General features: G+C 41.0%; 1 protein-coding gene and 1 long non-coding RNA gene across 2 annotated transcripts; one reads left to right on the forward strand and one right to left on the reverse strand.

The window, feature by feature from the left end:
* The first annotated feature begins 734 nt into the window (after positions 1-734).
* On the forward strand, positions 735-11,867 carry LOC135558987 (uncharacterized). The gene is made up of 2 exons (XR_010458422.1): positions 735-771; positions 11,016-11,867. It is a non-coding gene; the product is annotated as an uncharacterized LOC135558987 (long non-coding RNA).
* dhrs1 (dehydrogenase/reductase (SDR family) member 1) lies at positions 3,981-10,609 on the reverse strand. The gene is made up of 9 exons (XM_064993262.1): positions 10,473-10,609; positions 9,887-10,033; positions 9,530-9,673; positions 9,257-9,336; positions 8,922-9,054; positions 8,549-8,692; positions 7,426-7,495; positions 5,296-5,376; positions 3,981-4,702 (listed from the first exon to the last, which is right to left on the reverse strand). Exons 2-9 carry the CDS (start codon positions 10,028-10,030, stop codon positions 4,566-4,568), a joined length of 933 nt encoding a protein of 310 aa, XP_064849334.1. The 5' UTR covers positions 10,031-10,033; positions 10,473-10,609; the 3' UTR covers positions 3,981-4,565.
* Positions 11,868-15,217: the final 3,350 nt, after the last annotated feature.

The raw sequence follows: 15,217 nt of genomic DNA on the forward strand, positions 1-15,217 counted from the left end.
TGCGTAAGTCAGCTCTGCAAAACAGAGAGGCTCTTGACTCTCTTCTGGCAGGTTAAGGGGGCACTTGTGCAATGATTGGCAATGAAGGTTGTACTTTTGTCCCAGATTAAAAAACATAAGCTGGCACACACCCAGAATAAATAGTTTGTGTGGAGGTGCTGACTAACTGCGAATAAACTATAAACTATCAAAATAAAGAGTCACACACTCCCATGTATAAACTCCCAGCAATTTAATTGGTATTTACCAACGTTTTGGCATCACTGTGCCTTCCTCAGGGTGACCACACTTCTAATGTGACTAATCTTGCTGAATACATTGTGATTGTTGCTAAGAAAAATCCCCCAAAACCAGAGTGGACGCTTGCAACTTGGTTGGAATCCCTGTTTGGAAGTTGTGGATCCCAAATTTCCCAATATGCTACAGCGTGCATTTTTTTTGCTTAGTTTGCCTAATTGTGTTATAAACCTGCTGTAAAGTTATCTGTGCCTCTCTGGCTAATAAGAGCTCAGCAGCTATCAGCTTTCATTCCCCCCTGTAGAGAAGGATGATGAGTAATGATTGAAGGCTGTTTTCATTTGAACAAGTTTAGAAGGTAATGTCATCTAAACCAATAATCTGTTTCCATTACGTGGAACACTGAGCTAATAAGCCAGCGCCAACTTTTTGAAGGTCTTAGTAGATCTGTTAAACAACAGGTTTTATGATTTGACTAAGTAGATGTCCAAGGGGCAGTTAATACAGAACATATGTCAATGCAACCCGATTGCGGTAAGAGCTTTGGACATTTATTCACCTCTGAATCTACAGATCTCTTGTGTATGTGTGTGCATTTTTGATATACTCACTCCCGTTGATAATAACCTTTGATTGTAGATTTTACCTTTATTATGATGATTATGAATGAAATTAGATTCACTCCCGTTAATAGAAGTATAACCTTTCTTATGATTTATTATGATGATAGTATTACCATGAATGAAATTGGATAATAAAGAAGCATATGCGTAACTGCATGAAGCAAAGGTCTTAAGTTAAGACATTCTACTGCAATGGTTTTAGAAATTGGATTGTCAACCCAGAAGGAAGGGTTTGAAAGGATTAAGTGCCTATTTTGTGTGTTGATTTTGCTTACTTATAATGATGTATTTTGATAGAACTTCCCTTTGAATGAAGCTATAATCTAATGCGTACCATAAAATGTAAAGATTATAATCACAGAGTGATGAGGAGGGAATGTGAGGGAAATGTTGTCTGAAGAGATTGTATGTACAAAGCTATCATTGGTTCCTGTAGGTGCTGGGTAGAGATATGAGGGGGAGACGGTCATGACCCTCTCCTTAGGAACATCTGGCAGAACAGCCAGAATATGTTTTAGTTAAGAGACAGAGCCAGTCACATGTAGGTGTGCGAACGTTGCCTGGTGATGTCAACAGCTCCACTTTTGTCAGTCAGGTACTGTAGCTCTCTGGTAGAAGCAAGGAATTAACAGCGGCGGCAGCGTTGCTTCGAGACTGAAAATGGCGCCAACGGATAGGGCTGCCATGCTTCTAGCTCTTAGGAAACTTTGCAGTATTTTTTTTATGGGTTATTTCTTACATTATTAGCCCAGGAAACTGTTGGTGTTATTACATACAGCCGGGAAGAACTTTTGGATATTAGAGCGGGGGTAACTCACCAGCATTACGACCAGGAATAAAACTTTCCCGAATCGGGTCTTTTGTTCGTACCCCAAAGATTTTGTTCCAGAGAGATATCAGGAATTGTAGCATACTCTGTTTCACGGAAACATGGCTCTCTCGGGATATACAATCTGTGTCCGTACATAGAGTTGGGTTCTCAGTTCATCGTGCAGACAGGAATAAATATATCTCTGGGAAGAAAAAGGGCAGGGGTTGTATGTTTCATGATTTACTACTCATGGTGTGATTGTGGTTCATCCTTGGGAGCAATTTCCAAAATGCCTGAAGGTACCACGTTCAGATGTACAAACAATAGCACGCAGCATAAACACCATGGGACCACACAGCCGTCATTCCGCTGAGGAAGGAGACAAGTTCTGTCTCCTAGAGATGAATGTGCTTCGGTGTGAAAAGTGCAAATCAATCCCAGAACAGCAGCAAAGGACGTTGTGAAGATGCTGGAGGAAACGGGTACAAAAGTATTTATATCCACAGTAAAACAAGTCCTATATCGACATAAACTGAAAGGCCGCTCAGAAAGGAAAAAGCCACTGCTCAAAACCACCATAAAAATGACAGACTACAGTTTGCAACTGTACATGGGGACAAAGATCATACTTTTGGAGAAATATCCTCTGGTCTGATGAAACAAAAATAGAACTGTTTGGCCATAATGACCATCGTTATGTTTGGAGGAAAAAGGGGGAAGCTTGCAAGCCGAAGAACACCATCCCAACCGTGAAGCAGGGGGGTGGCAGCATCGTGGTGGGGGTGCTTTGCTGCAGGAGGGACTGGTGCACTTCACAAAATAGATGGCTACATGAGGGAGGAAAATTATGTGGATATATTGAAGCAACATCTCATGACATCAGTCAGGGGTTAAAGCTTGGTTGTAAATGGGTCTTCCAAATGGACAATGACCCCAAGTATACTTCCAAAGTTCTGGAAAAATGGCTTAAGGACAATAAAGTCAAGGTATTGAAGTGGCCATGACAAAGCCCTGACCTCAATCCCATAGACAATTTGTGGGCAGAACTGAAAAAGCGTGTGAGAGCAAGGAGGTCTACAAACCTGACTAAGTTACACCAGCTCTGTCAGGAGGAATGGGCCAAAATTCACCCAACTTATTGTGGGAAGCTTGTGAAAGGCTACCCAAAACGTTTGACCAAAGTTAAACAATTTAAAGGCAATGCTACCAAATACTAATTGAGTGTATGTAAACTTCTGACCCCCTGGGAATGTGATAAAATAAATAAAAGCTGAAATAAATAATTCTCTACTATTATTGACATTTCACATTCTTAAAATAAACTGATGATCCTAACTGACCTAAGACAGTGAATTTTTACTAGGATTATATGTCAGGAATTGTGAAAAACTGAGTTTAAATGTATTTGGCTAAGGTGTATGTAAACTTGACTTCAACTGTACATAACCCTGGATTGCTGATGCTATGTATTGGCCATTGAGAGGCTTTGAAGCCACCGGTTGTCCATATTGGCACCCCCTAGTAGGAGCAGTCCTCCGTAGGAATGAATGGAATTCTACAGTACTTCAATTCAAATGTTTCAAGGACAAAATTACATTTTTGTTATAGTAGTGGGGACAGTAACATTAGTACTCTCAACAACAACAAAAATGCTAAAGGAAAATGTTTATATATTGTTATGTTTAGCTCATTAAGGTGTTTGTAATAGAATAAATCAAAAAAAATATGAAAATGTACACATCAAGGTAAAATCAGTCATCCAGGGTAATAGAATAAATGTGTCAAAAACAAATGCAGACATGTTAAATGTAAACTCTTATTTATCCACCATATTTTAGTAAATGCATTGTAACCTATCACGCAAGTAAAATCAACGATTTTAATTGGCCCCTTTACCCCCTTAATATCCAATTGGTAGTTAGTCTTGTCCTATGGCTGCGGACTTGGGCGAGGCGAAAGACGAGAGCCTTGCGTCCTCCAAAGCACAACCCTGCCAAGCCGCACTCGTTCTTGACACACCGCACGCTTAACCCGGAAGCCAGCCGCACCAATGTGTGGGAGGAAACACCGTCCAGCTGGTAACCGAAGTCAGCTTGCAAAAACAGAAAATAAATCCCGGCAAAACCCTCCCCTAACCCGGATGACGCTGGGTCAATTGTGCGCCAGCTCATGGCTCATGCCTTAGACCGCTACGCCACTTGTGAGACCGGATAAACTGTTTCTAATGTTCGCAAGTATGGCCCCAGTTTGCTCGATGAGTGAAAAGTAAAGTGCCTGCTTCACAGACATAACAAATAGTATCAAGTTGGTATAGGAATGTATATAATTTTATTTACTTATCAGTATTACAAAATGCATTCACATTTGCTTAGTGTTTTAAATGCAGCAAAACGTCACTGCTGGAATTTCTCTTCATATGATGAAATATTCAGTATAGTGTTATAGTCATACCTTCCTTCATTTAAATGTTTTTAAATTCAGCATACCTTCATTTTGATCACCTCAACAATAGCATTTTGTCAAAGAAAGTTATCAGTCCTTTTGTTTAAACTGTTAATTAAGGTGAGGACATATAATAATGGCTGGAACAGAGAGAATGGAAAGGCATCAATCACATGGAAACCATGTGTTTGATGTTTTGGATACCATTCCACTCATAGGTTTTGACATGTACTGTATGGGGCATTTCCCAATGTATGTCAGAGGCAATAGGCAAGTTTAATCACATACAAGCTTATAAACTCTTGTAATATTCATAATACTGGTGCAGATCCTTCTTATGCATACGAACACAGAATTATAAATTATTTAGTATTCTATGTATAGGAATACCATATAAATGTAGATTACTGACACTGCAGTAATCTGTGTGTCACAGGGGAGTTTGGGGTGGCTCAGAAACGTCCGTTGGTGAGGGTAAGAACAAACCGAGGAACCCGGAAGAATGAGGGTACAATCGAGGAGAGCCAGGAAAGATATGGGACCTGGGTCAGGAGGAATTTAAGGGAGGTGTAGTCAGTCACACTGCGGCCTGAAAAAAAAGAGGAAGTAGTACGTAAAAGATTAAGAGTGTGTGTTGTGAAGACCTATGTACAGTTCTGCATGCAAATAGATATCTTTTGGGGGGGATATACACACACTACAATAGCTAGGTTTCCATCCAATTGGCGACAGATTTTCATGTGAATATTGTAAAATATGCACATTTCCCCACTAGAGGTGTTGCCAAAAAACAGACTTGTTGCAGATAAAAGGCTGTGCATGATGACAGAGCGCACAAGTTCAAATGCACTGAATAAAAGACAAGTTAAATGGGTTTCCATTGCATTTTCAACTCTAACGATAGTTTTGCCACAAAAGCTGTTGCAATAAATAGCAAACTTGCCCAAAACTTGGTTTTGGCACATGCTCTCTAGACCAGAGTTGGCTGATTAAGTGGACAGGGGGTTATATGATGGTATATGGCTTAAGAGCAATATAATTGTATATGATAAGCGTCAGCCAAGCACCAATCATCATGTCACCAGCATTCAAATAATAGCCTACCCTCGATATTTAGCCTATTGGAAATGTGCATGATCACCGTTCACTTAACTAAAATTAGTGATGGGAGTGATATTTTACCGTCAACATCTTGTATTCCGTATCGCCTAGACAGGTCACAGGTCATCAACACTTTTCCTGACAGCGACATCAGGTTTTTATCTTCAAATCATAAAGAGAATGCAAAACACAAATGAAACTTTGGACTGACAAATCTGCAAATCGAAACAGTAAAAGCACAGATCTAAAACAATGTTATCTTCAAATGATAGTCGGTCTGTTTTGTTAAAGGGGCCGTGCTGTAAAAAAAAGTGATTTTCCTGTATTTACATATACAGTTGAAGTCGGAAGGTTACATACACCACAGCCAAATACATTTAAACTCAGTTTTTCACAATTTCTGACATTTAATCCTAGTAACAATTCCCTGTCTTAGGTCAGTTAGGATCACCACTTTATTTTAAGAATGTGAAATGTCAGAATTATAGTAGAGAACTATTTATTTCAGCTTTTATTTCTTTCATCACATTCCCAATGGGTCAGAAGTTTACATACACTCAATTAGTATTTTGTAGCATTGCCTTCAAATTGTTTGACTTTGGTCAAATGTTTTGGGTAGCCTTCCACAAACTTCGGTGAATTTTGGCCCATTCCTCCTGAAAGAGCTGGTGTAACTTAGTCAGGTTTGTAGACCTCCTTGCTCACACACACTTTTTCAGTTCTGCCCACAGATTTTCTATGGGATTGAGGTCAGGGCTTTGTGATGGTCACTACAATACCTTGACTTTGTTGTCCTTAAGACATTTCGCCACAACTTTGGAAGTATGCTTGGGGTCATTGTATATTTGGAAGACCCATTTGTGACCAAGCGTTAACTTCCTGACTGATGTCTTGAGATGTTGCTTCAATATATCCACATAATTTTCCCATCTCATGATGCCATCTATTTTGTGAAGTGCACCAGTCCCTCCTGCAGCAAAGCACCACCACAACGCACCAACACCACAGCACCGGCCTTTCAGGTTGTCAATATAGGACTCGTTTTTACTGTGGATATAGATACTTTTGTACCTGTTTCCTCCAGCATCTTCACAAGGTCCTTTGCTGTTGTTCTGGGATTGATTTGCACTTTTCGCACCAAAGTACTTTAATCTCTAGGAGACCGCATCTCCTTCCAGAGCGGTGTGATGGTTGCGTGGTCCCATGGTGTTTATACTTACGCACTATTGTTTGTACAGACTAACTTGGTACTTTCAGGCGTTTGGAAATTGCTCTCAAGGATGAACCAGACTTGTGGAGGTCTACAATGTTTTTTCTGAGGTCTTGGCTGATTTCTTTTGATTTTCCAATGATGTCAAGCAAAGAGGCACTGAGTTGGAAGGTAGGCCTTGAAATACATCAACAGGTACACCTCCAATTGACTCAAATGATGTCAATTAGCAGAAGCCATGACATCATTTTCTGGAATTTTCAAAGTTGTTTAAAGGTACAGTCAACTTAGTGTATGTAAACTTCTGACCCACTGGAATTGTGATACAGTGAATTATAAGTGCAATAATCTGTCTGTAAACAATTGTTGGAAAAATTACTTGTGTCATGCACAAAGTAGATGTCCTAACCGACTTGCCAAAACTATAGTTCGTTAACAAGAAATTTGTGGAGCGGTTGAAAAACGAATTTTAATTTAACCTAAGTGTATGTAAACTTCCGACTTCAACTGTATATGTATGTATGTATGTGTATGTGTAGCTCAGTTGGTTGTGGGTTCAATGCCCATGGGGGACCAGTATGAAAATGTATGCACTCACTACTGTAAGTCGCTCTGGATAAGCACGACTGCTCAAATGTTTACACTTTTAGTGTAAGAGCTGTATGAAAAGGCCGCCTGAAATTTCAGCTTGTTTGGCTGAGTGGGGTTTTTGGACGTCACGGTATAAGTTAATAGACCAATAACAAAGAGAGTTTGCCATCCTCCCTGGCAATAAAATAAATCTTTCAGGTTACACAACCCTCCCATTAGGCTCATCCAATTAAACCCCCTCTCAGGCCATTCCCAGACAGTCATAGCTATATTCTTGCTTGAGAAATTGTATTTTGCTGAGAAGCTACTTTTGTTTACCCCCCCCCCCATTTTAATATAAAATGTGGCTTTATTATCAACTGTAGAAATGTAATGCTGCATGGTCATGTACATGCTGTAGCATAATGTACCTTTCGCCAACTCAACAATGCACTTCCCACTCAGCTCTGTGGTTTCTCCATTGGCAAAGAAAGCTCTGAACTGAGAGAAACAGGGAGTTGTCATTTGCACAAACTCAATACAGTAAGAGAGAATAAGAACTAGTAAAGCCTATGAAAATATATAATTTAGCAAATAATCTGGTGCACAAGCTGCACAGCTTTATTTTCAGGTTACTGAACTTGGAGAAAACTGCAGTCTCTCAAACCACACATACAGAATGGCAATACTCTAATCAAGGCATAAAATGAACAGATGCAGGTCGATTTAAGTATTGGCAGGTAAGAATATCTACTTCACCAGCCATGTTGGCGGTTGGTCAATTTGCCAGGCTCTACAGTGCGAGCATGACATTTGCGAATAGAAATAGTCAAAAGTCAAATATGAGCACATGTACATGTTGCGAGAAAAATGCTGCAGTACCTGTATTTTTGCTTTTTTTTCCATATCTGCTAGTTACACAAAGTAAATACGAATCCTATATCCTCCTCACGCAGCAACACCGACTGGATGGAGAGCTGTGCATTCTTGAGTGAAGTACTGATAGATTCCTTTTTGTAGGCGCTGTGCACAGGCATAGAAGTTGGTCTAATTTACTCAAAAGTCTACAAAGTGAGACTTTGTCCTCGTGTTTCTTAGTGTACAGTTCTTTCCATCCCTCTCCTCGCCCTTACCTGGGCTCAAACCAGGGACCCTCTGCACATATCAACAACTGCCTCTCACAAAGCATCGTTACCCATCGCTCCACAAAAGCAGAGCATGGGAAACAACTACTTCAAGGTCTCAGAGCAAGTGACGTCACCGATTTAAACGCTATTAGCGCGCACCCCGCTAACTAGCTAGCCATTTCACACCACTTACACTGGCTATTGATATAGTTTTGTTCAAAAGCTCAGGTTGTTTTTCAAAGTTAGTTTGAGTCTGCTGCTTTAGCTGATAGTGGAGACGCCCTAGTCAGATCCCATCTCACACAGTGGCCCCATTACCATGGTAACCTCCCGCCCTTAAAGGGTAGATTTTTAAAATCTACTTGCCACAGTGGCTGGTGGACCAAAAAGTAAAATTTTAGGCCCTGTCTAATGGTTTATCATCTACCTTAGGATCAACGTCCGGTGTAGCATCCTTCTCAATGACGAGTTGAGACACCAACTCTGTCTGAACTGCTCCCGGCCACAGGCTGACAGAGGCCACTCCCCTGCTTCTCAGCTCAACTGCTGTGTCTGCAGCGAGCCTGTCACACTGGAGAGGATATGGATTAGAGTATCAGAGCTGAGAGCAAATAAAGCATCAAATGCACTTGTTTAAAGTTGAACAAACAGTAACACATGAACTTGAACTTAAAGAGGGAGTGATATGCTCAAGATATGTGTTACTTTGGATGACCACAGTTATTTACACTAAAAATAGGACATGTCATTGAGGTGAGCAGATAATTAACAATTAGGAGCACAGAGATGGCAGAACTCACCGCAGCCTTACCAACCCCATATGACACGTTGAAGAGATACCTCAACCCTCCCATAGAAGAGATGACCACAATCAAGCCCCTGCCCTGTGCCACCATCATCCGTGAAGCATACACTGAGCAGAAATAGTGTCCCCTGACGGAAAATAAAGGCAAAGTGTCAAAACGTACAGATAACCAAAGCACTGTTGTCTACTTATCTGCTACTGACTTGTGAGTATAAGGTGGAGTTGACTGTCAGGAGCTGAAAGCTGTCTGCCCATCAGAACATAGAGACTGAAACACGGCAATTAGGGTGCAGTTCAAAGCAAGACCTTACTAAACAAATGGGAGAGTACCTAAGGCCACTGTTGTTCATGGAATCCCATACGGTTGGATCGGTTTCCCAGAACTTCTTCCCCATGTTAGTGAAAATGGTCTGAAATAACATTACAAATCATCATCATCGTCATTAGTCATAAAGACTTTTACACTTTTTTTGATAAGTGATTGAAATTCCCTCTCCATACGCTGATGTCACTTCAAACAACCGGTGTCGTTTTTTCAAACCCTGTCAATAACTTATTGCCATGTAGTCTATTGACAGTTTACCCTGCAACGATGTCACTGACCTGTACACCAGCATAGGCGTTGTTCACTAGGATGTCCAGTCTGCCATTCTGCTCACGTTGGATTTGATCAAATAGATATTTGAGGTCTTCATCACTTGAAGAATCACATACAACTGGCACACAGTTCCCACCCCTCTCCGTCACCTGCCATTGAGATTGGAGAAGGAAAGTGGTTAATTAGTCTTCGACCAAACAACATAGTGGTCTTTATGTCTTCTAATTGTCTCTCTGACCCCCCAACAACAGTATTCAGAGGAAATATCTTTCAGCCTTGTTTGTCACCTTTCTCACGAGACCTCCATTAAGCTTTCATGTTTACTAGGGACATTTAGTACACATGAAAGAATGAATGTTCACCTGAGCAGCAGTTTCCTTCAGGGTCTTCTCCTGGCGGCCAGTGATGTAGACGGTAGCTCCCGCCTCTGACAGCTGCAGGGCAATGCCTCTTCCAATGCCACGAGAGGCACCTGTCACCAAACACACCCAGCCTGAGAGGGCCATTAGCTAATGAGGGGGGGGGGGGGGGAATTCAAATGGATGGTGAATTTAAGTTGTGATGTTTGAAACTTTTGCAAACAGCATACATTAATCTTGCCTGGGCCTACACTGTAGGAAAATACGGTTTAAAAAAAATATGGGGATATAGCGCCATCTTTTGTCAAGTATAGTGGGTAACGACGTCATTCTGGACCTCAGTATGATAAGCTGTTTGGTTACACTTAATGTTACATTATGACAAGAGCATAATTTGGTAAACCAGCGATTGAGCGAGAAAGACCAAAACACGCTTAACTTATCGCCTTAATTAACTAAGGTTTGGTCGGTTAACGTTACCAAACAAGAAAAATAACACACTTTTACTGCCCTTTATATAACAAACAAAAAAACGTAACAGCATTTTCCAATCACGTCCTAAAATAATCCTGTACTATTGTTGTTTTACCTCTTATCAGTTTCAAAACGATGGCGTAAACAGTTGCTTGAGATTCCTCTTGTATCGCCAGTCGATAATATGGTGGAGTGTTTGAGTATGTACATGGCCAAGTATACGCACTAATATGGAAATCAGCCCATGTAACCGTGCCTCAACTACCGTAATGTTCATAATATGAGCATCTAGATTTAATTGTACTGTACAATAAAAGTGCGTCCAACCCAACCTTAAGAGCAAAGAAATGGTAGACCTAAATTACACAAAAACATAAATATAATCATAAACGGTAAAGATCGTCCTTATGTTTTGGAGGAATTTGATCTTTGTGGGGAACTCAAATTACCTGTGAAACTACGTCAATATTTCTATCTTAGGCTAACTTTGTGTTATAAGTCCACACCACACACCCAGGGGTAGTGGGGAAATGTCATAAACATAAATATTGGCACCCTATTCTGAGAACAAATTATACCTGTCCTCATGGTCTGCCTGTTGGAATGTAAAATGCATTTTTTTAAATGTTGGTTGTCTCATCTGTACTTTGCACAACAGTGGTAGGCCTGAACAGCCCCGCTTCACATCGACAGGGCTGTAGTGGAGCGGGTCAAGAGTTTCAAGTTCCTTGATGTCCACATCACCAACAAACTATCATGGTCCAAACACACTAAGACAGTCAAGAAGAGGCACGGCAACCCATTTTCCCCCTCAGGAGACTGAAAAGATGTGGCATGGGTCCCCCGATCCTCAAAAAGTTCTACAGCTGCACCATCGAGAGCATCCTGACCGGTTGCATCACCGCCTGGTATGGCAACTGCTCGGCATCTGACCGTAAGGCACTACAGATGATAGTGTGTACGGTCCAGTACATCACTGGGTCTTCCCGCCATCCAGGACCTAGGCGGACTAGGCGGTGTCAGATGAAGGCCCAAAAAATGGTCAAAGATTCCAGGCACCAAAGTCATTGACTGTTCTCTCTGCTACCCGCATGGTAAGCGGGACCGGAGCGCAAAGTCTAGGTCCAAAAGACCTTAACAGCTTCTACCCCCAAGCCATAAGACTGCTGAACAATTAATCAAATATCCACCCGGACTATTCACATTGTTTTTAACTCCTGCTACTCACGGTTTATTATCAATGCGTGGTCACTTTACCCCTACCTACATGTACAAATTACCTCGACTAACCTGTACCCCCGCACATTGACTCTGTACCGGTACCCCCTGTATATAGCCTCGTTATTGTTATTGAATTTTTAAATTTTTACTTTTGTTTATTTAGTAAATATTTTCTTTACTCTTTCTTGAACTGCATTGTTGGTTAAGGGCTTGTAAGTAAGCATTTCACGGTAAGGTCTGCACCTGTTGTATTCAGCCCATGTGACAAATAAAATGTTATTTGATTTGATTTCTCGCCCCTCTCATTGCATACCTAGTGGGAAAAACCTGGTTGAAAAGACATCAGTATGACATCCAAATCTGGTCGCTAACTGGTTGAAAGACGTATTTTTCTGACATCTTATTCTAGTCTTATTCTAGTCGCCTTTTTACTGACCAGAATATGACGTCTTTTTCTGACCGCCATACAACCAGTTGGTCATAATTGTGACCTCTATCTGACCAGCTGGTCATAATTCTGACCAGTATATTATGTGTTATATTATGGAGCCTACTGGTCATAGTTAAAACCTCATCATAACCTGGTAATGACCACCTGACTACAGCTTATTACCTACACTCTTAGAAAAAAGGATTACAAAGGGGTTCTTCAGCTGTCGCATAGAATAACCTTTTTTGGTTCCACAAATAACCTTTTTGGTTTCCATGTAGAACCCTCTGTGGAAAGGGTCCTACATAGAACACAAAAGGGTTCTACCTGAAACCAAAAAGGGTTCTACCTGGATCCAAACAGGGTTCTTCAAAGGGTTCGCCTATGGGGACAGCCGAATAACCATTTTAGGTCCAAGATAGCACCTTTTTTTCTAAGAGTATACTGTAAAAGTTTTGCTGAGGATAAAGTTGGATATTGAAAACTTTTTTCATTACATTTCTATTTGTTTCCAGAGTTACCAACTAAAGTTAATCTGCAACATATTCTTACATTTAAAATAGATCAAGCAATGGCAAAAACAAATCTACATCACAATTTTTCGCACATCTGCATACAGTAATTGTTTCATAATTCACCCACAGACATTACATGCATAGAAATACTGGGACACAGAGTATATAAAGGCTGATTGTTTTATTTGATTAATGATTAATAAAAGTGGTGTGATGGCGTAGATCCTCATCAAGGACCTCTGAGCACAGAAGGTGATCCGGAGCGTTGTGGCCCTCTCGAAGAATCATGTGATGATTCAGATCTGATGTGAAGAGAATCAGCACATTACAACTTTATCAATTTGAGATTTAATAAGCAAACTATAAAATGACATTCTTGAAGAAACTTTGTGGACTCAGCTGGCTAAAAGTATTTCCATGGAACTAGTTGAATAATTTTGTTGCAGTTATATAGCTTAGGGGTGTCTTTAACAAATAGCAATTTGCTCATATATGTATACTTTGCATCCTTTTCCAACACATTTCTGGACTTTCTAGAGGGCCCACATAAATCAACCTACTGAGTTTTTTTTGTAGGCATAAAAGACAACAAACAAAAAACCTAACGATTGGCATAATGTGGGCATGCAGGACACAACATAACAGTAACGCTCAGTAAAATATCTTTAACAGTCAGAATCTACTAAAAGTGGTAGCAAAGGCATATCTGCCCCTTCATATCGAAGTGGGACATTAATTCATTGGTCATCAATTTGAAACATTTTAAGAAAGAGGAAATCTAAATTAGACAGTGGTTGGATAATGAAAAAATTAACTCCTCTCTATATGGTAAAGTGTTGCTTCATCGTCCCTAATACATATTGTAATATTCAAACAACTTTTTATATACACACGACTCCATCAAATCAATTCGTACATCAGCTGATATCTCAAAATGCTGTACAGAAACCCTGCCTAAAACCCCAAACAGCAAGCAACGCAGGTGTTGAAGTACGTTGGCTAGGAAAAACTCCCTAGAAAGGCCAAAACCTAGGAAGAAACCTAGAGAGGAACCAGGCTATGAGGGATAGCCAGTCCTCTTCTGGCTGTGGAGATTATAACAGAACATGGCCAAGATGTTCAAATTTTCATAAATGACCAGCATGGTCAAATAATAGGTCTGGGACATGTAGCACATCCGGTGAACAGGTCAGGATTCCATAGCCGCAGACAGAACAGTTGAAACTGGAGCAGTAGCACAGCCAGGTGGACTGGAGACAGCAAGGAGTCATCATGCCAGGTAGTCCTGAGGCATGGTCCTAGGGCCAAGGTCCTCCGAGAGAGAGAAAGAAAGAGAGAAAGAGAGAATTAGAGAGAGCATACTTAAATTCACACAGGACACCGGATAAGACAGGAGAAGTACTCCAGATAAAACAAACTGACCCTAGCCCCCCGACACATAAACTACTGCAGCATAAATGTAACGTTCGTCATAGAGAAGAAGAGGACCAATGCGCAGCGTGGTAAGTGTCCATATTCTTTAATAAAGTAATTGAACACTGAAACAAAAAATAAAACGACAAACGAACAGTCCTGAATGGTGCTGGAAAAAAACACTGAACAGAAAATAATCACCCACAACACAAAGGTGAAACCAGGCTACCTAAGTATCAGTAGCGTGCCGTGGTTCTGGGGCCTGGGCCTTCAGTGAAGTCCTACACAGTCCCACCCGAATTAATCCACCTCTTATTACCATCATTATGATGCCATGGCTCTAGCCACTATACATTTAGACAGAAACGCAGTATAACCAGGCGTTGCGTCACCTTGAAATTGAAATTTTTATTCAGAGAATTGCAGGGGAAGAGTACAATACCTTTTCATTGTGCAGCTTCGTTGCCCTGCGCGCTTGTTCGTTGAGCTGTAGATCCACTCGGGTGTCCCCAAAAGTTTTCAAAAGCACCTTTGCGTGTAAGTGCCCAGCCGTACTTTGGTGTCTCATTGCTGCCTTGGTTAGACAACTCAGGTTTGCAAAGCCAGTGTGGCTCCAAACACCAAATCGATCACTTGCAAATAATAGGCATTCCCAGCAGTACAGTTTGCAGTGCTTCTCGGAGCCTGTGAGTCATTGATAGCGCCCATAATTGAAAGTGGCGAACAAACCCCTTTCCCGCCTGTGACAGGCTTTGTAGCGTTGGCGTCTACCTCTCCTGACAATGTCTAACTTTTCTTGAAAAGTTTGGCTTGAGAATGGCGTTATAATTATATCCTCGACCAAATCGATATCTTCTCCTTCCGCCATTGTGGGTTGAAAAAACAGCTTAGTAGTACGCAAATTAATTCGTTGATCAATTTCAGTTTCCTAGTTCTGAGACCTGCCCATATAGGACCTGCCTCTCAATATTGGTAATCCAATCAAAAGACGTGCACACACTACGCCTGCTCGCTGGCTCCTGTGTAACACTGGAGCCAGCCAGCAGGCGTACAATAGCCAACTCTAAAGCTGATTGGTTGACACTAAATTTTAATTTCCATTCACTTTAAGCTACAAGCGCCCGCACTGTTGATTCTGAAGGCCTGAGGGCAGATTTTAGACCCCTGGCAACACATGATGGCTGAATATGATTGGATAAAACATCTAACATAAAGACCAGCCCTCCAAATCTCAACCTGGGGCTGGAAGCAGTGCAACCAAGAGGAACGCTATGAAATGAA

The sequence above is a fragment of the Oncorhynchus masou genome, chromosome 17, assembly GCF_036934945.1.
Source record: "Oncorhynchus masou masou isolate Uvic2021 chromosome 17, UVic_Omas_1.1, whole genome shotgun sequence".
Classification (NCBI taxonomy): Eukaryota; Metazoa; Chordata; class Actinopteri; order Salmoniformes; family Salmonidae; genus Oncorhynchus; species Oncorhynchus masou.